The sequence below is a fragment of the Rhododendron vialii genome, chromosome 11a, assembly GCF_030253575.1.
Source record: "Rhododendron vialii isolate Sample 1 chromosome 11a, ASM3025357v1".
NCBI lineage: Eukaryota > Viridiplantae > Streptophyta > Magnoliopsida > Ericales > Ericaceae > Rhododendron > Rhododendron vialii.
The window spans coordinates 20,953,107-20,977,925 of record NC_080567.1 but is presented as its reverse complement, the minus strand read 5'-3'; the positions used below and the strand labels follow the sequence as shown (position 1 = coordinate 20,977,925).

The 24,819-nt window shown below is 39.9% G+C and overlaps 1 protein-coding gene across 1 annotated transcript; it reads left to right on the top strand.

Moving 5' to 3' along the window:
* The first annotated feature begins 22,552 nt into the window (after positions 1-22,552).
* LOC131306984 (uncharacterized) lies at positions 22,553-24,205 on the top strand. The gene is made up of 4 exons (XM_058333418.1): positions 22,553-22,750; positions 22,852-23,070; positions 23,744-23,836; positions 23,942-24,205. Exons 1-4 carry the CDS (start codon positions 22,553-22,555, stop codon positions 24,203-24,205), a joined length of 774 nt encoding a protein of 257 aa, XP_058189401.1.
* The last annotated feature ends 614 nt before the right edge of the window (positions 24,206-24,819 follow it).

Here is a 24,819-nt window from a genome sequence, read left to right as displayed (position 1 = left end):
CTATAATCAACTATTGTTGGTGTCCAAGATTTTCGGGTTTCTCCTACGCGACTCATCGTAGACTGTGTCAACAATTTCATTTACAAAACAACCTTTCAAAAATCATTTGCATTGGCTCCGTACCGCGGATAACCAAGCTACACACCCAACCTTTTAAAATCATTTGCATTGGCTCCGTACCACGGATAACCAAGCTACACACCCAACCTTGGTTCCGCCGCGCCGGGTTCCCAAGTATCCTCACAATGGTTCCGCCGCGCCAAGTTCCATTGGCACACAAAAATATTTGCATTGGCTTCGTACCGCGGATAACCAAGCTACACACACCCAACCTCGGTTCCGCCGCGCCGGGTTCCCGAGTATCCTCACAATGGTTCCGCCGCGCCGGGTTCCCATTGGCACACAAAAATATTTGCATTGGCTCCGTACCGCGGATAACTAAGCATACACACCCAACCTCGGTTCCGCCGCGCCGGTCTCCCGAGTATCCTTACAATGGTTCCGCCGCGCCGGGTTCCCATTGGCACACAAAAATATTTGCATTGGCTCCGTACCGCGGATAACCAAGCTATACCTCACCATGGTTCCGCCGCTCCGGGTTCCCATGGGAACGCACACAATTTAAAACCCTCGGTTCCGCCGCTCCGGGTTCCCGAGTATTCCCACAATGATTCCGCCGCTCCGGGTTCTCATTGGGTTTTTCAACACACACCACAATGGGCTACCATGTCCGGCCACATTGCGGTTTTCAAAACATTTCAAAACCTTTTCAAATGTTTCTTTTACATACGCACACAACTCACATAATGCCACCCAAAACCGGTCATTATGTTGTTTCAAAAATATTTCCTTCCTCGGAAAACATTTCCTTTAATCACACCCTAGGTGTCATGTTTCTACTTTCTCGATTCTTGTGTCTCGTTACATGCAAAGACTCCGCGGTACGACAAACGTAAGCAAGAATCATCCTAACAAGATCATCCAATTCTATATTACTCATCACGCTCAATTACTACTTATAGCATAACGCCACATGTACGGACGCCTTTGGAGTGTATCACTTATGCTTTATTCAAAGCACAACGCCACATGTACGGACGTCTTTGGAGTGAAATCACTTATGCTTTATCACATACCACAAGTAATACAAGCAACTCATATACGCATACTCATAACTATCTTAAAGATCAAAATACGAATACTTCTAATCAAACGATAAGTACATAAGTAAAGATAACCTACTTTATACTTGAGCAAGTAAATAAATAGGGAGTAAGTAAGGATTTCCTTACAGTTCTTCTAGGCGGTAGTCGGCTACGGAAGGTTAGTTGGCTACGGAGAGTATGTCGGTGGTCGGGCGGAGTAACTTCCTACGGTATGCTCCCGGTAGCTTTGAAAGAGAAAGGTTTCTCTCGAAACTTCTACTTGACTAAACTACTACTACTTTATGGATCGAAGGGTGGTCGAGTGGCGGTTTAGTGGCGGCTTAGGTTGAGTTTCTTGAAGAACTCAAGAACACTCAAGAACAAAGTAAGAACAAAGAAAGAACACAATTTTTCTAGAGAGAGAAGTTGCTAGGTGAAGGTGTGAGTTGAATGGCATAGGATGGCTTGCTATTTATAGGCCAAGGCATGCCCTCTCCTCTCTCCCAAGGCCGGCCCCCCTCTCTCTCATTCCTCAATTTTTGACACTTGTCAAGCACTTATGGAAGGTCAAAGTCTAAACCCTAGGTTTGCATGGCTAGGTTAGGCTAAATGGTAGGTTTGCATGGCTAGTTTGTACCAAGGATGGGATTTATGGAAGATTTGTTGGAAGATTTGGAGACAATGGTACCAGGTTCTTGGTTAAACAATTGAAAGTTGTACAATGGGGAGTTATGCTTGGTTAGGAAGAAGATTCACCAAGGATTTGAAAGGATGAGGAAGATATGGAAGGTCAAGCAAAGTACAACAAAATCTCTCCCTCTCTTTCTCCTATCTCTCTCTCTCGGCTCTCTCTCTCTCCTCTCCCTCTCCCTCTCTCTCGGCCTCTCTCTCCTCTCTCCCTCTCTCTCTCTCCCTAGTACACACACACACACACACAATGTATATATATATAACTAGAAAGAATGAGAAAGTACAAAGTACAAAGATTCACAAAATCAAATACCCAATTAAGAAATCCATTTAGGCACATGTTTGACTAAACAAAATAGACAAGTGTACAAAGGTACTTTAGAAAGATCAACTCTCCAATAAATTAATCCAATTGGGTACAAAACACCAATATAAAATAATAACAAAGTACTTAGGAGAATATTAGGCCTTAAAGGCTATTAAGGCTACTAAGTACTTTAATAATAAAATAATGTGTACTTTCATCACATGGGGTTTAAGAAAATATTATTTTAATGAACCCATGTACTTGTTGAAAGAATAAACCTATTACCCAATGGACAATAAATTTCCTAACTTTTATTATCCAATGGACAAAAGGTAAAAGGAAACTTTTATATTAAAATAATCAAAGCTGTCCTTTTAAAGCATGTGACAAAAGCCCTATATTAAATATAGGTGTGGTACCAAGTACCCCAATTAAATAAAAAGGCTAGGATTCTCCCCATTAGTTTATAAAAGAGTACAAGTACTAGTTTAAACAATAAAGTACTAGGAAATCTAGGGTTTAGATATACCCCAATAGTTTAATGCACAAAAGTACATGGGAATCCAATTCTTGATTATTAAAATGCAACCTTGTACTTGGTAGAAAGATTTTGGCTATTACCCAATGGATAATAATTTCCCTAGCGGGTAAAGACCAAAGGATAATAGAAGTACAAGTACTTTTTATTTTAAAATAAGATTTTAAAAAGACTACATGTACTTTTAATCAAATACTATAATGAAAAGCTTATTGTCCAATGGACAAAAATTACCCTAACCATTATGGACCAATGGATAAAGACAAAGGTTCAAAAGGTTCAAAAAGGTTCAACTAGTAGCTAGGTGAGTCGGTTGCTCGGTCCCTCCAAGTAGTCGGTTGGAAACTAACTAAATTGGTCACGTAGGGTTTCTAGTCGAGAGCAAAATTTTAACTACGACGAAAATTAACAAGCAATCATATAGCCACACAAGAGAAAATAAGTAATTCAAATAAAATTTAAATATTTAACGAAATTTTTATTGACCAAAATTCAGGGGCGTTACAAAAATTGAGCTATAAATGTGAAAACAGTAGTAGTCCTTGTCGTACCTTCACCTTAATAAATGCAGAGTTATGAGACTGCACCAAAAGAATGTCCATGCCATGATTCACCTGTTGCGCTGAATACCCTCGCAAGATTTTCCCGTAAGAAGCTAATGTAACCATCAATCACTTTTGAGTTTGTGTTTTCTGCTTACCTCATACAGAACAAATAGCTAGGTATGATATATATGACATGACATTTACAGGCACGCTAAACACACGGTTCGATACAGAATTCAACCGCGACCAATAAAGTCCTATTTTCAGTGTTTATGGAAGTATATCTTCCAAGAATATATAAAAGAGAGATGGCTTACAGGCTCTACAGAAATTGAGAAAGCTTGAGATAGAAAAAGGAAGCCATTTCATACAAAATATCACCATTTTTTGTGAGATTTGATGGGTAAGGAAAAGAACCAGTGTAGACATTGCTGTGTTTGGATTGATACTAGAAAAGTGTTTGGAAAAATAGTAAGGGTAATAAGTGGAAATAAATAAACATAGAAATGTTAGAAGTAAGGGTAATTTAGAATTAATTATTTGAAAAATACTTCTTGAAAAAGATAAGTGAACATCTCTTATAATTTCCTATTTATTTCGCACCAGAATATTTAATCCAAGCGATTAATTTGACAAAAAATCGAAAATCTTTTCTCCGTTCTCTCCAGAAATTATTCCATCCAAACGGGAGGTTAACTAATTTTATTGTCTTATTTTCAGAAATCCAATTGTTGTTGCATTTTATCGTTTTATTTCCACCAACGCAAAATTTGTGACCCAAATTTCCCCGAGACAAAAATGTAAGCAGCTTTTAACAATTAGTTGTTACAACAACGAACAATTTTGTAGTTATGAATGAAAATCTATGCAGATTGTGACAGCTGAAACGTCACCTAATTATAACCAGTGTAAATGTAAAAGTAGTTGTTGCCATTCACGTACCTTTTGAGTGTATAAAATGAGGAGCAATAGCAGTGTACGAATTCTGTTCATTTCAAAGTTGTGTCGACTATATGGAAGATACTTACAAGATTTCCCTTTACTAGCTGATTCAAGTATCCAACACATCCGCAATCGTGTTTGGCTTATCGAACATAAAAACCTAGATATTATGTGCAGAGATGAAATCGACGGGTACAATGAATAAACAGTATCTCATACAGAATTATGGCACAGTCAACAGTACATGGAGTGGTTAAATTCACCAACCGTACTTCAGCTTCGTCGAATATCGAGCAGATTGCGAATTCAATTCATGCCAAATAAAGCCTATGAGGATATGGATTGTTTGAATCACATCACATCTCGAAGTTACCCAGAACAAGCTTGTCATTCTTTCCAGTACAAATCTACTCACATGTGTGAACTCAAATCTATCGATTGTATATAAGTGTTTCTCTATTCGGTAATGTAAGAACACGATAATAAATAATAATCGACGGCTTTGGATGTTCTTTTTGATGCCACTCGATGAGATTAGAATTGTTCATCAGTCTTCTCGACAGAGTTGGAATTAGCTTGAATAGCTGTCAACAGTTTGAATTTTTAACGAACGCTAGTGCATCAAGATATTGTTTACGTGGATTTCGTAGAAATCTCATCACCTATCTTGTCAATTCCTAATCTAACAAAAATGAAAAATCTCGTGTAATTCTCAAAATTTCCTTTCACTGTCTTTCAGAACTTGATTAATACTTTAGTTTGGTGCAAAAAAGACCATAAAAGAAGACGAGAAAATAATTGATTTTTTGTCTTGAAAAATGGTATGATTATTTCCTAATAGGGTTTCAATGTACACCAAAACAATCTATATTTGCTCGTCATATTTAAACTATTGTGGTGTTTCTACTTCCATGATACACGTATTAGTACGTTTGACTGATGTTTTGTGGTTTAAGGTGCTTCAGAGTAATTGTATTCTAAGGTTTAGAGTATCGGAATTGTACCCCTGAAAAAAATGTGATTTGACAAAAATACCCTGTTCTACACCAGTGTCCATGATCTATTTAAAATGCCCAAATTCAAACTCAAGCAAGATTGTGCATTAGAGAATAGAGAGTTCGAGAACGAAGTCCCTGCAGTTGCTACTTTGAGGTAATATTGGCAAATTGTAAGTGGATGAATAAGAGAGGAATCAAATCTGATATATGAACATTTACGGTTTCCTGTACATATTTAATATTTATGTTGGCTTGCGTATATTGAATTTATAGATAATTACTATGATTCGATCTAAATTTTAGCTTTAGCTAGAACTCAAATATACCAGATATTATTTACCTAATCATAACTAGCCTTATTCAATACTTTGAAGTGTTTTCTTTGCGATTGAATTTCATGTTCCCTCCAATGATTTGCAATTATTATTGTTCAGGTAGTTTTGAAATTTCTGCTCGATTCCAGGTTATGATAACGAACAACATGGATCAACATGATCCCATGGAAGTTAACAATACACAAGTTTAATCAGAAGTAGAGTTGCTGGTTGCCGTTCAACATGATCAGCTGGAAATCAACAGTCAAGAGCTTGAACCAGAACCACCGGTTGCTGTGCAGCTGATTGAAACATATGAGCATCTCAAAATTGAGATTATTGATCTATTCCAGATGCTAAAAGTCACCCATTCATCGAGCCAACACATTGCACTTGCACTCCAAATCAATCCATCCCTTCAGCTGCTTCGCCAGTTTGATCGACAAGTAGAAGAACAAATCAATGCTAACGCACAGAAAGAATTGGAAGAGTTTCAGCAAAACTTTGTTTGGAATGAAATTGCCATATATGAAATTTCAATCTCGTGGATTCTGGATTAGAAATATTGTCAGTATTATGAAATCGTGATATTAAAGTTACAATCCACTTTTGATAACAGGTTCCGCACAAAAAACAAAATGGTCCTTTGGGTAACGTTTGCGAAGCTTTAATTCGATTTGTGCCTCTTTTGTACCACGAACATGTGATTGTAACCGATCTCCTTTTGTTCATGTTAAAGAACTTCAGCTGTCTAGGATTCATTTGCTGTTTTATTTCCCAAGAATATGGCAGTACCAAATGAGACATCTATATAAGTTATTGTTCAGCTTTATAATCTTTTCAATAACATTTTGATTTTGCTCAAAAAAAATATAATTAGTCGCCAAAATATAATGTTCCTGAAATTCCAGCTCAGCTTGGATGACTAGAATCCTCAATAGAAATAGGAATGTGATTACTAGGAATCAAATTCCTAGAAATTTTATTGAGCAGGGATAGAAATATGATTACTAGGAATGATGTTCCTATGAATACAATACCCGAAGTAATTTCGGTCCAATGTTTCGATTGCTTCAGTAATCTTCTGCAATAATCAATTCTTTTGGGAAATTGTCAATGTCAATATTTTATTCTTTAAATTGATTTAGCCAAGAATCTAAGATTCCCATGGGGCAAGGGAACGATCAAAGTCCCACCCTATTTTATAATGTGATTTTTGGTTAGATGTGTTATCAAAAATCAAGATCCAGTTTATGTCTCTCCCAAATATGGGAATTTTGAGACTGCGACGTCAAAATCCTATTCATGTTCTTTCCAAACGTTAGAATCATGGAAGTATGGTATCATATTCCTATTCATCGTCAAAATTCTTAGCATGCAGACTAAATTAATTGATAGACTATAGTGTTAAATTGGGTTAGCAAAAACTCAAAGGTAGTTATGAATTAGATGTTTGCGCAAATTCCAACATTATTCTATTATCTTGCTTGGTGCAACATAGGTTAAAATCTGTGTATGACACTCACCTGAAAGGTTTGATCTCCTTTAGTTAAGAACAATATTTATTGACCATTTGATATTATAGGGAGTTCCCAACATTAATATATTATAATGGTTTTCGCAAGATGATTTGAATATTAACCATGATACTACGGTAAAACTGTGGTTGTTGCATTGAAATTTTGTAAGAACTTTTGTGTTGATTAAACGAAAAAGCCAAAATATTGAGGCCTTTTTTCCAGACTGATTTTAACCAAATTTCTCAACCAAAAAAGTATTCATCACTCTTGCTCACAATTACTATTCACACTTATCTTCGATCATTGTTTCTGTTTCCCCTGTACCTTTCTGCAATTATTATTTCTACTCTTACTCGTTACTTTCGATTTTTATCTTGAATCATAACCTTACAAACATATTAAGGAATATTACGAAAACGTACTCATTCAAAGACAGATTTGCGTTTTTTGTTGATGGCCCGCAAAAATCTCTACCACACAGATATAACACAACTAGTGTCTAATTTGCACTCTTGAGTCATCTAATGCATCTTTGGCAACTCACATCAAAACTTCAATGCTATTGTCGCTCGTTTTCTCCATCCCTCATTTTTTTCTCTTCGTATCAGCACTGTTCAAAATCAAAATAGATGAATCAGATGCAAGGAATGGGCGTCACATAGTAACCACTCTACACTAAAAAAATAATCGATTGGTAAAAACAAGATGATACAATGCATTAAATCTTTTTTGTTTCATATGATCAAATACAACAATAGAATTCATCTTGTTTGATTCCCATGTCATCTCAGCTCATTTTACTTTTTACAAGTTTTCTCAGCAATCGGACTCATCTTTTTCTCTCTGTCTTTTTCCATTCGTTGCCACTCATTACATGAAAAGAAAATTATCAAAAATGAGAACCAAACAAGCAAAATATCGAATTGTTTTAAAATCATTGGAATTAGTGCTTAGCTTTATGAAGATCTTGATGATTAACTTGTACGATGGAAGAAATCTACCCAAATGGTTTACACGATACCTGTCAAAGTAGATTCAAGTACAACAGTTGTCATTACATCAACTTATGGTAGCCCACTTACACAACCTATGTGACCAACTTGTAGATAGCCTATCATTTGTAAAAAACGGAAAAAGAAAAAAAAGAAAGAAAAAAAGGCATTGGTTAATTAGAAACCTCTGCTCCCTCATGCTTTCGAAATTGTTTGGATATTTGTGAAAGTGTTAACATTAACATAGACCACTCAAAATATAGTGAATTTTATCAGCTTGTCTCTAGGAATTTAAAATTTGCAATATCCTACAGTGTTATTTTCGCGAACAAAAAAAATTGCGTGTTGAAGTTTTGTTTCGATCAATGGTACCTCTGTTGAGAACTAACGAGTAGTTTATTCACTATTGAAAATAACGTGATATTTTTGATGAATCTGTTCGCTATTAACAGCTTATGAATTTTCATTCGCAGATAAAAAATTATAAAATTCTCGCTACTACAAACATCATTTGAAGCAGTTCAAAATAATTAAATTAATAATATTCAATTGAAGAATTATTATACCGTGTTCATAATTATTAGGACTTAGAATTTAAAAAAAAATCTATTTAGCTACCTTAAAAAATAATAAAATATGAACCTTTTTTAATAAATTATAAAAATACATGTGCCATCACCGTATTAAACATGCATTCAAATTTAACAAAAAATTGATTAAAAAACGTGTTCGTTAGTTTTTACTGCATTTATCAATGAAGTAAAAGATTCGAATTAATGTCCACGTACATTTAATTGACTGTAATATTTATTAGAAATTAGCAAAAAATCCGTTAAACCACGATTCGAAACAGAACCAATCTAAAGTAAAGTAATTGGTTGACATTTCTAGTAATATGATTTAGCCATGGTTAAAAATATATATATAACGAATGTGTTTTATAGTTTGATCTACGGATCCATGTTCAAATTTGTGGTTGTAAATTGCATCATATGATTTGTGGATTCATGTTTACAATTATAGTTAAAAAATGCTTTTGGTCCTCCAAATTCATTGTCACGCCCTCGATTTATAACGTAAATTAACAATACCATTTAAAATACAAAGTCCTCACAATCGTACGTACAATACCCCAAAATACAATACAGTTTCCGATTCCATAAATTGGTCTACAAATACAATCTTTCAAAGTAGGAATTTCATAACAAAGTCGTTTGTTAGACAAGAATAATAAAGTACTCTCCAAAATAGCTTTAATCGATAATGTCAGCATGCACTCCAAGTACTCCATGACCATGACCTGCAATGAACCTGAAATGGTAGGTTGAGCAAACACATGCCCAGTAGAGAAATCTACACAACTATTATGTTCGAATGGGATGACAGGTGGAATGAATAACAGAAGCAAGGTACGGTATCTCAAATGATGAAACGAAACACAACTAGTAATTTTCCCAAGGTCGAAGACATAAATGAAGTACCGTGACTACACACCAAAACTCTAATTCAACCACGAGGACTTACTATCTATATGATTTTCTCATGACTGCCACTGTCCCTCATATTACTTCGAATCACCAATCCGATATCTTGACTTATGAAACTATCGTAATCAAAGAATCGCAACACCAATGTCTTTCGTATCATTTACACTTTTAGCCCATTTCCATTCACATCGTGTCACAATTTCCTCATCATTCTGTATCATGAGCAAAAGCTCCTGCCGGGCCAATTAAGAAATCCCGATACTCCCCACTACTTCCATCCTTACTGATGGAGCTAATTCAAGTCACACATCAAAGGTCACCATACCACAATTCCTTCGATACACTTTACAATTTAGCCATTCATCTCATTCACATATAATGAATTCACAACGAAAACTTATTCACATAGAAGTAGTACAGATAATTTCATCTCAATCAACTCCCAATCATTACGTTAGTAGTTTCTCATCACCATACAAGCACTCACACATCAAAAGATAAACTCTCACAACGAGTTCATCATAGATTTCCACCTTGCAACTCGTAAAATCGTATAAGTTACGCAAGAGGTGTACCACATATAAAACACAAGGAAATGTCTCATGTATCCATGCCTAGCATTGTTTAACTCAAAGAAGTGTTCTATGTGTTTGTTTTTCACTTTGCATGTCAACACATTCAACCTTCGGCCACCTATACTCCTTATATTCTCTAAACCCTCGTTTCAGTGTCAAACGACTCATACAGAACCCAACGACCACTACCAAGCGTTAGGTATACCACTAGCCTCATCAAACCATTCAACTAGTACTCAAGGGAACCTAAGAACACCCATGTTTCACCCAAACGATTCTAAGGAAAAAGGATTTTCCAACGTATACGAACATATCTATCTTATTTTGGCTGCCAAATATTATCGGTTAAGAATTGGGAGATGAGACCACCACCGTTGGAAAGTACATTTCCAGTACATGAATTTTGATATAAAATTTGCCCAAAATAGAGTTCGGATGAAAAAGTTATACCCGTTCGAAGTTTTGCCAAAATGTTGAATTTTTCATTTCCTACCGGTAGGACACAGTTTCCTACCGGTAGGAGACCACAATTTCACGAAAATGACATTACTGGACAGCTTTTGTACCGGTAGGAGTTTTAACTCCTACCGGTAGGACCTGGGTTTTCAGTGCACGATTTTCAGACTCCACCAAAACATTTCTAACAACGAAAACAACGATCTAAGGCACGATTCAAACACCAAATCAACACATACACACATAATAGAAATGAGAAATCCCTACCTTAAGGGTTTTGAGTAAAACCTGACCCTTTGACCCAGTCAACCGTAGCTCCACGAGGTCCGATCATGATTTTTCTTGGATATTCGGAAAGCCCGTACTCCGAATAGCAACTTTAATACTCGGGCTTTGTCCGGAATCTCACCCTAGGTGAATGAAATCGAAGAGAGAAGAGAGGCGAGAAAGTTTCGGAGGAGAGGAGAGAGAGACAGCCGTGAGAGAATGAAAGAATAGGGAGGAGAAATAATTCTCCTGGGAAGAATTATAGAAGTGGGGAGCAATCCCCCGCTTCTCGCACCACACACTCACACGTGCACCTCTCACATAATTACCTTTATATCCTTCTACGAACACGTCACACCGAAAATCCGTACTGTCTATTTCGACGGGCCATACATTTATAAAAGAAAAAATACGACCTCAAAAATACGGGTCTCTACATTCATGACTGCTACGTGTTACTTTTACATTGGGTTTACTATAAAGTCAATCGAATTCGAGCCATGGTCACCTGTAATAGTTATTATAGTATTAGAAAAAATACAGCTTATAATTAGGCTGACATCCAACCACTCCCTGTGATGTCTTGTCCTTAAATACATCAAGCATGGTTTTTTTGCATAGCTATTTGGTTTACATCAAGCATGGTTCTTTTGCATAGCTATTGTAGGGAGGTATTCCCGAACAGATACATTTCATAGCCGAACACGTGGTGTTTAGGAGCACGTGGTAAAAATGACAGGAGTTATCGCCGGGCAGTATGGTGAACGTCGATAAGGACCAATGATATGGGAAGTCATTGATCCATGCAGCCTGTTCGGCTGATAAGGACAAAAGACATGTGAAGTCATTTGTCTAAATATATATAATGAGGACCAGGTGCATGTAAGGTCATTGGTCCATGTGGACTGTTCGGCAATGAGATAGCCGAACAGAGAAAGAGGTTGCCCTGAATTCGTGAGGCGGCAGGGACGCTCTAGAAGGTTCCGGAGACAGTGATATTCAGTAAAGGAATGAGATCTCGAGTTTAGAGGATCTGCGAAAGATACCCAACGAGAATGGGATGTTCGGCCAGTAATGGAAAAGAATCCTAAAAGGACTCTTTTCCAATAAACTGATAAAGGAAACGAGAATCCTTGATATCCTGGGTTTCCTATACGAGTTGGGAATCCTATGGAAACAGGGATGCTTGGGCAACAAGCATATACAAATCTATAAATATGAGGTAAACCTAGAGGAAAAAGGTACGCAATACATTGCTTTCTGATTGCTTTCCTACTGATAATTAGGGTTTGATTGCTAGTACGTGATACTAACTTTGGCATCGGAGGGCCTTTGCCACCAGAGGCAAAGGTGCACTCACCCCCTGTCTATTTTGCAGATTAGGGTTCCGACGACGAATTAGGGTTCCGGTGAAGAGGCACGAATAAGCCGTTGCTATCCAAGGTGATCCGAAACATCAATTGTTTTCATCCCCCGACAATTGGCGTTGTCTGTGGAAAAAAACAAACTTCTCTGAAAAAATAATCATGATGAAAGAAGATCCAGTTACTCCTTTTAGTCCAAAGGACCAGTTGGGTGGGGGAAGAGATAAATCCCCACCATGCGCTCCGAGAAAGCCCACTGGTAGACATGACAGAGATAACTCCAAAGAAAAAGGAGACAAAACTGCTACTGGCTCCGCGAGAAGGAGTAGGTCTCATCGAAGAGAAGAGTCAGTTACCCATTCAAAGAGTATACATGATGATAACGATGTCCTTGATAAGAAGAGAAGGGAAATCGAGGAGTACGCTCGTTTGATTAGAAAACGAGAGTATAAGATATGGGAATTACAGCGGGTACGAGAGCACCCAAAAGATTCTGGACTCTCCGTAGGCATTCCCAGAGGGACGGACGGACTCTGGTAATCCATAAGCAGACTCATTCATGGAGAAAAGCGAGCAGGAGTCCTACCAAAGGACGATACGAAACTTCTCCAAGAAAAAGGAGAAGCAAAAGTAAAAGCCGAACACCAAAGAGAAGGGCTTCTTCATGAAAAATGAGGAGCATAGACAAAAGTTTCACCCCCGAAGAGGAGGGAACAAGGAAACACCATCGAGATAGGTACGAGAGACCTGATGCTGATTGGGCAAAGGCCACGGCTCACAAGTCAAAGGAGCTCGAGGATGGGACAATGACTGCATGAGAAACAGCACGCAAGGCCCTAAGTAATATTGCAGCCTCCCCATTTACAAAGAGGCTACAAGAGGCTAGGTTGCCGAGCAGAGTGAAGCACGGTGCGTTCGTACTTTACGAGACAAATACGGATCCCGTGGCTCACATACAACATTATCAACAGGCTATGTTTATGCATGAAGGGGATGATTCCATCTTATGCAAGATGTTCCCCTCCAGTCTTGGCAAGGTGGCTTTATCCTGGTTTCATAAACTGGCCCCACGATCCATACGAGGATGGAGGCAGTTGGCCGAGGAATTCACTGCTCGGTTCTTGACAAGCAGAAAAGCCCCGAAGACCTTTGAAAGTCTTTCCACCATGAAACAGGAAGAGAACGAGCAGATCAGGGATTATGCAAAGAAGTACTGGGAGACTTTCAACGAGATTGAAAGTTGCAGTGAGGAGTATGCAATTGCCACTTTCAAGACTGGTTTGCCTGTTCGGGGAGAGTTGCGTTGCTCATTAAATAAACATCCGGTAGCCACATTGGCTAAATTGATGGAGCGGATAGAGCAACACGCAAGAATAGAGGATGACATACTCCGTGAGGATGGCAGGACCATTGCCGAGCAGTCGAAGGCACCTGTCAAAAAGGTAGATAAGCCAGAGCCCAAGACTTAAAGAGAGAGAAAGGAGTATGGGCAGGCTAAGAAAGAGCAGTACAAGGATAAGCAAGCTCCTGACCCGAAGTCTTTCTTTTCTATCACTACGGTTTGGAAGGAACCAATTTACAGGATTCTTTATCGAATAAAGAATCAGCCATATTTTAAATGGCCCTCAAGTCTAGGCGGAGACATGGATGCAAAACGTGCTATGAATAAGCACTGCAGTTACCATAAAGATTGGGGCCATATGACTGAGGATTGTGAGATGTACAAGAGACACCTTGATGATCTGGTCTCACGGGGCTATCTCAAGGAATTCATCCAGGAGGACCCAAAGGAGAAAGAGAAAGCTATAGAGCTGGGTTACGAGCAAAACCCTAAAGGAGTAATCCATATGATACATGGGTTGGCCACACCTTATACGAGAAATGACGTTAGGCTGTTACAAAGGCAAGTTAAGCACGATCAGCACGTGATGCGACTGGGAAACAAGAGAGGGCAAGTGAATGATGTGTGCAAAGAGAGCATAGCATTCACTGATGATGACCTGGGAGAGGTCCAAATACCCCACAATGATGCTTTGGTTGTAACCCTATGAGTTGGGGACTATGACATTGAAAGGATTCTAGTGGACTCAGGGAGTTGTACAGAGGTGTTGTACTACGATGCGTTCAAGAAGCTGGGGCTGGTCCAGACAGACTTAGAGCAGTCTACAACACCTCTGATTGGGTTCGGGGCAGGAGCAGTCTGGCCCCTTGGAAAGGTAACACTACCAGTTCGGGCAGGATCAGTGGTATTGAGGATAGATTTTTTAGTTGTCGATGTACCTTCTTCCTATAACGCGATTATAGGGAGGACATGGCTACATAAGATGAGAGCAGTCTCCTCGACTTATCATCAGATGGTGAAGTTCCCAGGATCGAATGGGATTGAGGTACTTAGAGGCAATCAGAAGGTGGCCCAACAATGTTTGATCTCCATTATTAAAAGAGCCCCAAAGGTCCACCACGTTCATACATTAGAAGTACCAGATCAACCAACTATCGAGGATGTTGGAAGAACTCCGGCTGAAAAAGTGGTTGAAGGCTTGGAGAAGATTAAGATCAACGAGACTGATCCTGAAAGATATTTCTTAATTGGAGAATCATTACCAGCAGACGAAAAGGCTGAATCGATAAGATTTCTGAAGGTGTATATTGATGTATTTGCATGGGTGCCAGAGGAAATGCCCGGGGTGGTTGCAGATGTGATTTGTCACCATTTAAACATTGATCCTCAGCACAAGCCGATCATTCAAAAAAAACGGAGGGCAGCCGTGCAGCATGTGGATGCAGTAATTGAAGAGGTCGATCGTTTACTGGAGGCTCAAGCAATACGTGAAGTCTACTACCCAGAGTGGTTATCCAACACCGTTGTGGTGAAGAAAAAGAATGGGAAGTGGCGTGTCTGTGTAGACTTCACAGACCTAAACAAAGCGTGCCCTAAGGATAGTTTTCCTCTGCCCAGGATTGACCAATTGGTTGACGCAACCGCTGGTTATGAGCGAATGAGTTTTCTTGATGCATATCGAGGATATCATCAGATTGCTATGTTTGGACCTGATCAAGAGAAGACTTCGTTTATCACACCACGAGGGTTGTACTGCTATAGTGTTATGCCGTTTGGGCTGAAGAATGCTGGGGCAACATACCAAAGACTTGCAACCATCATATTCAAGAAGCTCCTTGGAAAGACTATGGAAGTCTACATAGATGATATGGTGGTAAAGAGTCAAGAGAAACGGGGGCATTTAGCTGATTTGAAAGAAATTTTTGAAATCTTAAGGAAATACAAACTGAAACTCAACGCTTCGAAATGTGCGTTTGAAGTTGGATCAGGAAAGTTCCTGGGCCATTTGGTGACCATGAGAGGGATTGAGGCTAACCCTGATCAAATTGTAGCCCTACAGAGGCTACAAAGTCCCAAAACCACTAAGGAAGTCCAAAGGTTGACTGGAATGGCTGCAGCACTTAATAGGTTCATCAGCAGGTCAAGTGACAAGTGCATACCCTTTTTTCAGTTATTGATAAAGAGGGAGGGATTTGAATGGGAAGCAGAATGTGAGCAAGCCTTCCAGGACCTGAAGAACTACCTGGCCGAACCCCCGCTTTTGTCAACTCCACAGCCAGGTGAGTCTTTAATTTTGTACTTAGCTGTTTCCGAGCATGCAGTAAGTGCGGTCCTGTTAAGGGATTTAGGGATCGAACAAATCCCTATTTATTATGTTAGCAAGACATTGCTGGATGCAGAGACGAGATATCTGCCCTTAGAAAAACTTGTCCTGGCACTTAGGACAGCCACAAGAAAACTGCCACACTATTTCCAAAGCCATAAAGTTGTGGTTTACACTGAGTTTCCATTGAAATCACTGCTACGAAAAGCAGACTTCTCGGGAAGGATCTCGACGTGGTCCGTGGAGTTAAGTCAATACGATCTCGATTATCAGCCACGCACAGCAATCAAAGGCCAAGTATTGGCAGATTTTGTGGCAGAATTTTCTCCTACGGTAGCTCCCCTGCCTCCTACGAGAAAGGAGCAGGCAACAGAGACATCATCCATGAAGAATCAGTCCTCAGCCGAACAGGATCCTATGGAATGAAAGCTATTCGTCGATGGATCAGCATGTAATACAGGTGCAGGAATTGGGATTGTCCTTTTTCCTCCTGAAGGAGTGCTGATTGAACTATCTGTTCGGCTAGGATTCAGTGCATCGAATAATGTGGCTGAGTATGAGGCACTTTTAGCTGGATTGAGAAGTGCAAAGACCCTGAAAGCAGAACGGGTTATGGTGTATTGTGATTCACAGCTTGTGGTCAATCAGCTGTCCGGCGAATATGAAACTCGAAATGAAAAGATGGTGGCCTACATGCAGGCAGCCAAGGACTTGCTTGATACCTTTGAAAGGGTATATATTGAACAGATAAGTTCTGGACAGAATGCCCATGCAGATTCATTAGCTTGGTTGGCTGCAGCTGTACCCACTGAGTTCAAAAGGAAGGTGGCAGTGGAATATCTGAATGAGCCGAGCATTGGGAGGAGTGTAGACTTGGTCTTAGACGTGAACCAAGGACCAAGTTGGATGGATCCAATCATAGAGTTCTTACGAGACGAGATACTCCCTTCTGACAAAAAGGAGGCTCACAAGATAAGGATCAAATCTGCTAGGTTTTGGCTGTCCCCATAGGGTAAGTTATACAGGAAATCCTTTACAGGCCCATATTTGCTATGCATACATCTTGAGATGGTACAGAAGTTCCTTCATGAAATCCACGAGGGAACATATGGGAGCCATGCTGGAGGGAGATCCATTGCCCACCGAGCAATTACTCAAGGCTACTGGTGGCCGCACATGCAAGAAGATGCAAAGGTGTATGTGAAGATTTGTGAAAAGTGTCAAAAATTCTCACCAATGATTCGAACACCCGCCGAGGATCTGGTGCCTTTGACAAGTCCCTAGCCGTTTGCTCAATGGGGGATGGACATCATAGGTCCACTACACAAAGCAACTGGGAATCGAAAATTCCTGCTGGTAGCAACTGACTATTTTACTAAGTGGATAGAGGCAGAACCACTGGCCAAAATCACTGAACCCTTGATAGAAAGGTTCGTGTGGAAGAGCATCATCACTCGCTTTGGGGTCCCTTACTCATTGATTACAAACAATGGATCCCAATTTCAAAAGAAATTCAAGGCTTTTTGTGTCCAGTATGGAATACGAAATTATTATTCCACCCCAGCCTACTCTCAGAGTAATGGACAGGCAGAGGCGTCTAACAAAACCATCCTTGATGGAATCAAGAAAAGGCTGGACAAAGCCAAAGGGAAGTGGCCGGATGAGTTGCCGTTAGTTTTGTGGGCTCACCGAACAACGCCTAGAAGGTCTACGGGAGAGACCCCTTATTCATTGGCATATGGAACAGAGCCTGTCATACCTCTGGAAGTAGGTTTGCCGACCAACAAGACCGTTTTGGTTGAAAGTGGAGGCAATGACAGGGCCCTTGAAATTGAGCTTGATCTCGCTGAAGAGAGGAGAGAAAAGGCCTTGGTCCATCTGGCTTCCTACCAGGAGCAGCTAATGAAGAGCTATAATAAGCATGTTCATCCTCGAGAATTTGGTGTTGGGGACCTCGTACTACGAAAAGTGCTCGGCAACACCAAAGTGGCCAATGAAGGCAAGCTGGGGGCCAATTGGGAAGGCCCGTATCGAGTAACCGAGATTGTAGGCATAGGGGCCTATCGATTGGCAGATCTGGATGGTAATCCAATTCCGAGGCCTTGGAATGTTCATAATTTACGAAAGTTCTTTGTTTAAGAAGCATTAAGTGCTGTCTTAGATTTGCACTATGTGATTGTGTGGGAATAACGAATATAATTCCCTTGTTCTAGTTTTTTTATTTTAGCTGCAAGAGGTACGAATAACGCCCTCTTGAGTTTCATAGATTATGAATAAAATCACTTTTTTCAGTATCAGCTATTGAGTTCTTGGTATTTGTATTACGAATATGAAACTACGGGTTTGGTTTCCTTGATTCGTATTGGGGAGCAGGGAACAGGCACCTATACACTAAGTACGTGAAACTTAAGAAATACAAGTACGAAACACTTATATGGATTTAAAGTACGAGACACTTGTAAAAGTTTATATAAAGCAATTGGCTTGGCTTAAAGCGTAACGAGTATATGTTAGCCACATTTATTCAAGTACGAGAAACTTAAAATAGTTGAGTACGTGAAACTTAATACAAGTATGAAAACACTTGTATGTTTAAGTACATGAAACTTAAACAAAACACTTGAATGCTTGTTTTTAAGTACGAGAAACTTAAATTCAAATAAGTACGAGAAACTTAGAACGTTTTAAAAAGTACGTGAAACTTAACACGTATGAAACACTTGTATGGAATTTTAAGTACGTGAAACTTATCACAACACAAGTATTTGTTAAACGTACGAGACACTTCAAATTTCTTAAGTACATGAAACTTAACTTCAGAGTATTCATTTCTAAGTACATGAACAAGCATAAGTAATGATGATTCACACGATTCGCTACGTATTGAAAGCAAACAAAAAGGCTCAAAAGTACAAAATACTTAAGATTAAACTATTTGCATCAGGACAGATGCAACAAAATAGGGGAGCCGAGCAAATGTATAGAGTTATGCCACAAGGGGCCGAATACCTGTATTATCAAAAGTATTACCATACTAAAGAGAAAGTACTGGTACCACGCAGGGTTGAACTGCTATGGTCATGCAGGACCAGTCAGATGGTTTAAAAAGAAGAAACACAAAAACCTACCTGCTTGCTATCTCAATCCAGGTTCTGAATCTCTGGAGGGATATCAGCTCCAGCAGCAGCAGCAGCAGTATTTTCCTCTGGAACGACAATCTCGGCGGTCACTTCCCAAACAGATAAGTGCTCAACGTCATTTTGTGATTCAACCTGTATTTCTTCATCAGCATCTGCAAAGTCGTCAATCTGCTGATCAACATCGTCAGTTGGGGCTGCAACTTGGCGGCTGGGTAGATCGTTCTCTACCCATAGGGGAGAATCCTCGACAACCCCTACCTTCGTTAGGCACGCCTCCCAGCTAGCAGCCCAGATCTCATCTTGAATGATTGGCATCTGCTCCACGTAGCTGGCCGTCGCAGAGTCAAAGCCTTTCTAGTAGCCATCTTCGAAAGCAGCCTTTTTGGTTTGCTCTATCTCAACCAAGGCATGATTGAGGCTGTCTTCGGCAGTTCCAAGTTTGTCCTTTGCCTCTTCAAAGTCAGCTTTGGCTTTGTCTCTTTCTCTCTCTCTAGTCTTGTGATGGTACGGAGCAGCCTGGTATTGTTGTTCAGCAACACGATCCTTTCATTATCAGCATCCTGGAACTTCTGGCCCAGTGTGACCATCTTTTGAATGAACTGACAAAACACCGAACAGTAAGTAACGGGTGTAGCAATACATGATATGTGGTATACGAAATATACATAACAACTTATATGGAAAGATCAAATCACATTACCTTGATACCACTGACGAGTCCAGTGGAAACAAGCCGATCAGGTGCGGCCTCGGACTCTTTTTGCATGTCAATAGGAAGCAGCAGACTTTGTGCAAGGGCGAGTGCTGTTTTCGAAGAACTGGCGCTATCCCCAACGTGAAAAGGCCGATCACCCCTAATGAGATTGGGGGTCCAACTTTGAGGAAGCACTTGAGTGCTCGATGAAGGGGGTTGCTGGACTGAAGTAGTGGCTTGGGTGGAGGCGTCTCCAGTTTCTTCGCTCCTGGGACGTTTGTCCCGATGAGCATCAGCAGCTTCAAGGGAACTATCGTGTCCCCGAGGAGAAGATGAAGATCGTGTTGATCCCCCCTGGTGCGAAGAGATCGTGGGGGGGGGGCGCCAGTTGAGGCCACCCTACGGTTAGCACCTCGTCCTCGAGTAGAGACGGTAAGAAGGGTGCTGAGGTTTCTAGAGGAAGGACATTCGGGCTGTTGTTGAGGGGCAGTTTGACTTTGAGCGGGTCTACGGAGTCTCAAACGTGGTAGTGGGACTCCTTCTGAAATAGGAATTTCTCCAAGTTGACCAACAACGGTAACACCAGCTTGAAGTCTTGAAATGCGTGGTTGGGGAGCAGTTGATGTGGAGGTAGAAGCAGCACTGGTGCTAGGATGGGCAAGTCTTCTGTCAATGACCCCTCTGTACGAAGGGTCGTATCCCAGCAGCACATCAGCGTTCCGACCTGGACCTGCTATTCGGGTACCAGGTTCACCTGTGTATTTCAAAATCCTGTTGATATCTTCTGTTCGGATGTTGCTCGGTACACGTCTGGGACGATTATTAGCGTTTTCAGCTGCAAGATCCGAATTGCAAAACCAAAGTTAGAACAAAGAAAAGCTATGAGAAAGCAGTAAACGAAGAACTGCAAAAAGATAAAAGCAAGAGCATACATGGATAGCCCCATATGTGGGGGCAATGGAGCCCCAGCACTTGGCCATCTTCCCCTAAAGGCTCGAATGCTCCGGTTACATAGAGGAAGTCGATCTCGTGGTCACGAGCAGAATCTGGCAGATTAAGTACAAAACGTTTGTCTGCCCTCCTAACTTTGAAGTAGTAAGTATTGTACTCGGGGTTTAGTACTATATTGTACCACCATTGGATTTCCCAGATTCCTAATGTTGGTTGAAACTTGCATGGGTGTAAGACGATACCAGTTTAAAATCTGGCAGAGTAATGGATGTAGGGGAAACGGACCCCGCCCTCAACGATAGCTACAATTGGGATACACATCCTGTCCCAAGAGCCAGCATCTCTGTCCGCTCCTAATGGGGCAAGTTCAAGCCCTACATTTTCAGGAATGTTATATTTTTCTCTAAATGCCGCCATGGCAGCAGGGGTATCACAGAGCTTCCTGAACTTACTGGGTCTAGGAGGGTTATCATGTTCATCCGCCATGGATATACTCAAAGGAAACGTAAAACGGAGAATGGGCGTGACTGAAACCCTAGAAATGACCCAAAATCTGAGAATGAGATCTCAGATGGAAACTAATGGAACGAGGGAGAAACCTTAATGGGAAACCTAAACAAAGGAAATAGAGATCTTACGAATTCAAATGAAAAGGTCCCTGTGGCATGAGCAAGTTGCAGGCGGCGGCTATGGCGGAAGAGAGGAAGATTTTCGTCTGAAGAAGATAAGTCAAATACTCTGAATTTTGGATAGAAAATCCAAAGAAAAACCCCTTTCGGGATTTAAGTGAAAGAAACGGAGACGAAACGTCTCATCTCACACCGTTACTCAAACAGTAACGGGAGAAAGGGATTCAACTAACGACATATTAACGTCGTTTAGACAAAGCGTCAGTTCGCATTTAATGTAAAGCGTACGAGAAACGCCACGTAGAGTCATTGCCTCGAGATGGTACGAAGACAAAGGCGCCAAAGAGCATCAATAAATATTAAATTCTATGACTGCTCGGTATCAGAGGAAAAATAGGTCTAAACATTCGTTTCTAAAAAGCTTCATATATTGCCCCCGAACAGTGGCATGTAAATGAAGTTGGGGAGCAATTGTAGGGAGGTATTCCCGAACAGATACATTTCATAGCCGAACACGTGGTGTTTGGGAGCACGTGGTAAGAATGACAGGAGTTATCGCCGGGCAGTATGGTGAACGTCGATAAGGACCAATGATATGGAAAGTCATTGATCCATGCAGTCTGTTCGGCTGATAAGGACAAAAGACATGTGAAGTCATTTGTCTAAATATAAATAATGAGGACCAGATGCATGTAAGGTCATTGGTTCATGTGGACTGTTCGGCAATGAGATAACCGAACATAGAAAGAGGTTGCCCTTAATTCGTGAGGCGGCAGGGACGCTCTAGAAGGTTCCGGAGACAGTGATATTCAGTAAAGGAATGAGATCCCGAGTTTAGAGGATCTGCGAAAGATACCCAACGAGAATGGGATGTTCGGCCAGTAATGGAAAAGAATCCTAAAAGGACTCTTTTCCAATAAACTGATAAAGGAAACAAGAATCCTTGATATCCTGGGTTTCCTATACGAGTTGGAAATCCTATGGAAACAGGAATGCTTGGGCAACAAGCATATACAAATCTATAAATATGAGGTAAACCTAAAGGAAAAAGGTACGCAATACACTGCTTTCTGATTGCTTTCCTACTGATAATTAGAGTTTGATTGCTAGTACGTGATACTAACTTTGGCATCGAAGGGCCTTTGCCACGAGAGGCAAAGGTGCACTCACCCCCTGTCTATTTTGCAGATTAGGGTTCCGACGACGAATTAGGGTTCCGGTGAAGAGGCACGAATAAGCCGTTGCTATCCAAGGTGATCCGAAACATCAATTGTTTTCATCCCCCTACAGCTGTTTAGTTTAGCTTCTAATACTGATACTTCAAGAACAGGGAATGAACGGTGACATGCTGGAGATAGAAAATACCAATCCACCGTGGCTGAAGCAACTATTGAAAGCCAACTTCTACGCTGTCTGTAAAACCCACGAAGACTACAGATGTAATCAATGCAACCGCTACTGCATAGAATGCATTGTAAATTTTTTCTGTGAGTACTGTTTAGATGACCACGAAAACCTCCAAATCATACAGGTAATTGAATATTTTGCTTAAATCACTAAATTACTCTATATAACACACAAGTATAAAACAAAGCATTGTTCTAATTTGCATGCGCCTTTGCATGTTTTCAGATAAGGCGATCATCTCTGAGCAATGCTGTGAGGGTGGATGATATAAAAAACCATATAAATCTTGGTGGTGTGCAAACATACATGATAAATAAACGACAAATTGTTTTCTTGAACTCGCGACCATATACACGGCTCCCTTATGGTGTGACGAAGATTTGTAATATTTGTCGTCATAGTCTGCCAGCTGGTAACTTCAGCTTCTGCTGTTTAAGTTGTAAGGTAATTAACAATTTGGTTAGCTACAGAATTGAAAGATCCGAGCAGTGATTTTGTTAAACTGTAGTAAATCAATTGATAAACATGCTTAAAATTATATGGTTATTGTTCAATGCTACCCTCTAGTTAATATGAAGATCATGAACATCAATATGTCGGTAATTAGTTTGTTCAAATGAACTACGACTGGTAATATGTAGCAAATTTGAAGTCCAATGTTATCAAGCATCATTAGCCCAAATATACTCAAGAAGTATTGTATAAAGGTTTTTGTTTATATTTTACCCAAATTTAGTAACAGCGTATTCTCTAATACACGAGTTATTCAATTTATACTTTTATTCCAGGGTTGCTTTGTAATAACGTCAGATTCATGAATAACTAGTTCCAACGTGATTCATAATTGCTCGTTCAATTGCTGTTACATCATGTTATGCCAGAATTTTCAACCTGAAACTTTTGCATGATCTATGCCATCAACTCTACCTCATTGGATCACGTGTCGTACTTTTAATCGCAGTTAGATTCCTCGTGTATTGTTTTACAGCATGGTTCATTTTCTGCAACCTGAGTCATTTGTTGTCTTTCAAGTTCGCATGGTTGATTTCTACTACTACTAAACACAGTTAGCTCGTTATTTATAATGGAATTTAATTGGTTTTATGTCCTTTTATAGACATCACACTCAATTCAATTGTTTCTTCTCACTTCCAACATAATCAATTGGAAGGGTGCAAATATTCTTCCTTCGATATTTACATATAGAGAGGTATTTTTTTCCACTGCATCCTTTGCAATGTAATAATTATACAGATAACATTCATTGAAACAGTATGTTAAATGGAAATTAATTTCTTTTATGCTGTTGATGTAGCGCGAAGCTATATCTCGTGATTCTACAAAACAAACATTCGCCGTTGAAACAGAGCTTAGTACAGGCGAAATTGATGACAGTTTCCAGATTGACCAATCATCAACGCCAAACAGAAAATTTAAGGTAAGGAGGCTGCATAAATTGCTAGCTAAATCTTCTGTTGCGTCTTCTTCAGCTGCTAAACAGGTTACAAGCAGCATTTATCCTGCAACTACACCTATGTTCAACCATGTAAATTCCAAGAAAAGGAAAGGCATTCCTTAGCAAGCTCCTCTAACTTAATTTGCCCAGTAGTTCAGCAACTGTAACATGTAATTGCAACAAAACAAGAGGCACAATGTTACTGGCACTAGAGAATGGTGTGTAAAATAACTTTTTGCAGATCTTTTGACCTTTTTGTAAGCGCTGGGTTTTCATAGGTTCAGTAATCAGTGGTGATTGTATTCGCGAAATTTTTTTTGGTCTACTTGTAAAGAGTTTGTGACTATGTCTTGCGTGTTTGGACATATCATTGGGGAACATTGATATTTCGATCGTGTGAAAAGAATACGTAAGTTTAAATGTTTTTATTTCGGTTCTAAATGTGATGCTCAGTGCTCCTGTATAAATTAGCTGGCTAAAAATATAAATAAATCGAACTTAGTGAATTTTGGATACACATAGATGGTGTGTCCAAATTTGTGCGCTTAATTTATGAATTTTTGCTTCGCTTTCGTGTATCCTCTGAACAAATTGATGGCATTGGCCAGGAAATCATCTGTTAGACAAGTTCAATTCGGTATTTCTTCGCTGCCAAAAATTCCCCACCAAGATGCGAACAAAAAAAAAAAACTTTCTCAGGCCATGCATCGTCGTGAACGGAACTCTTTGATCTTTCT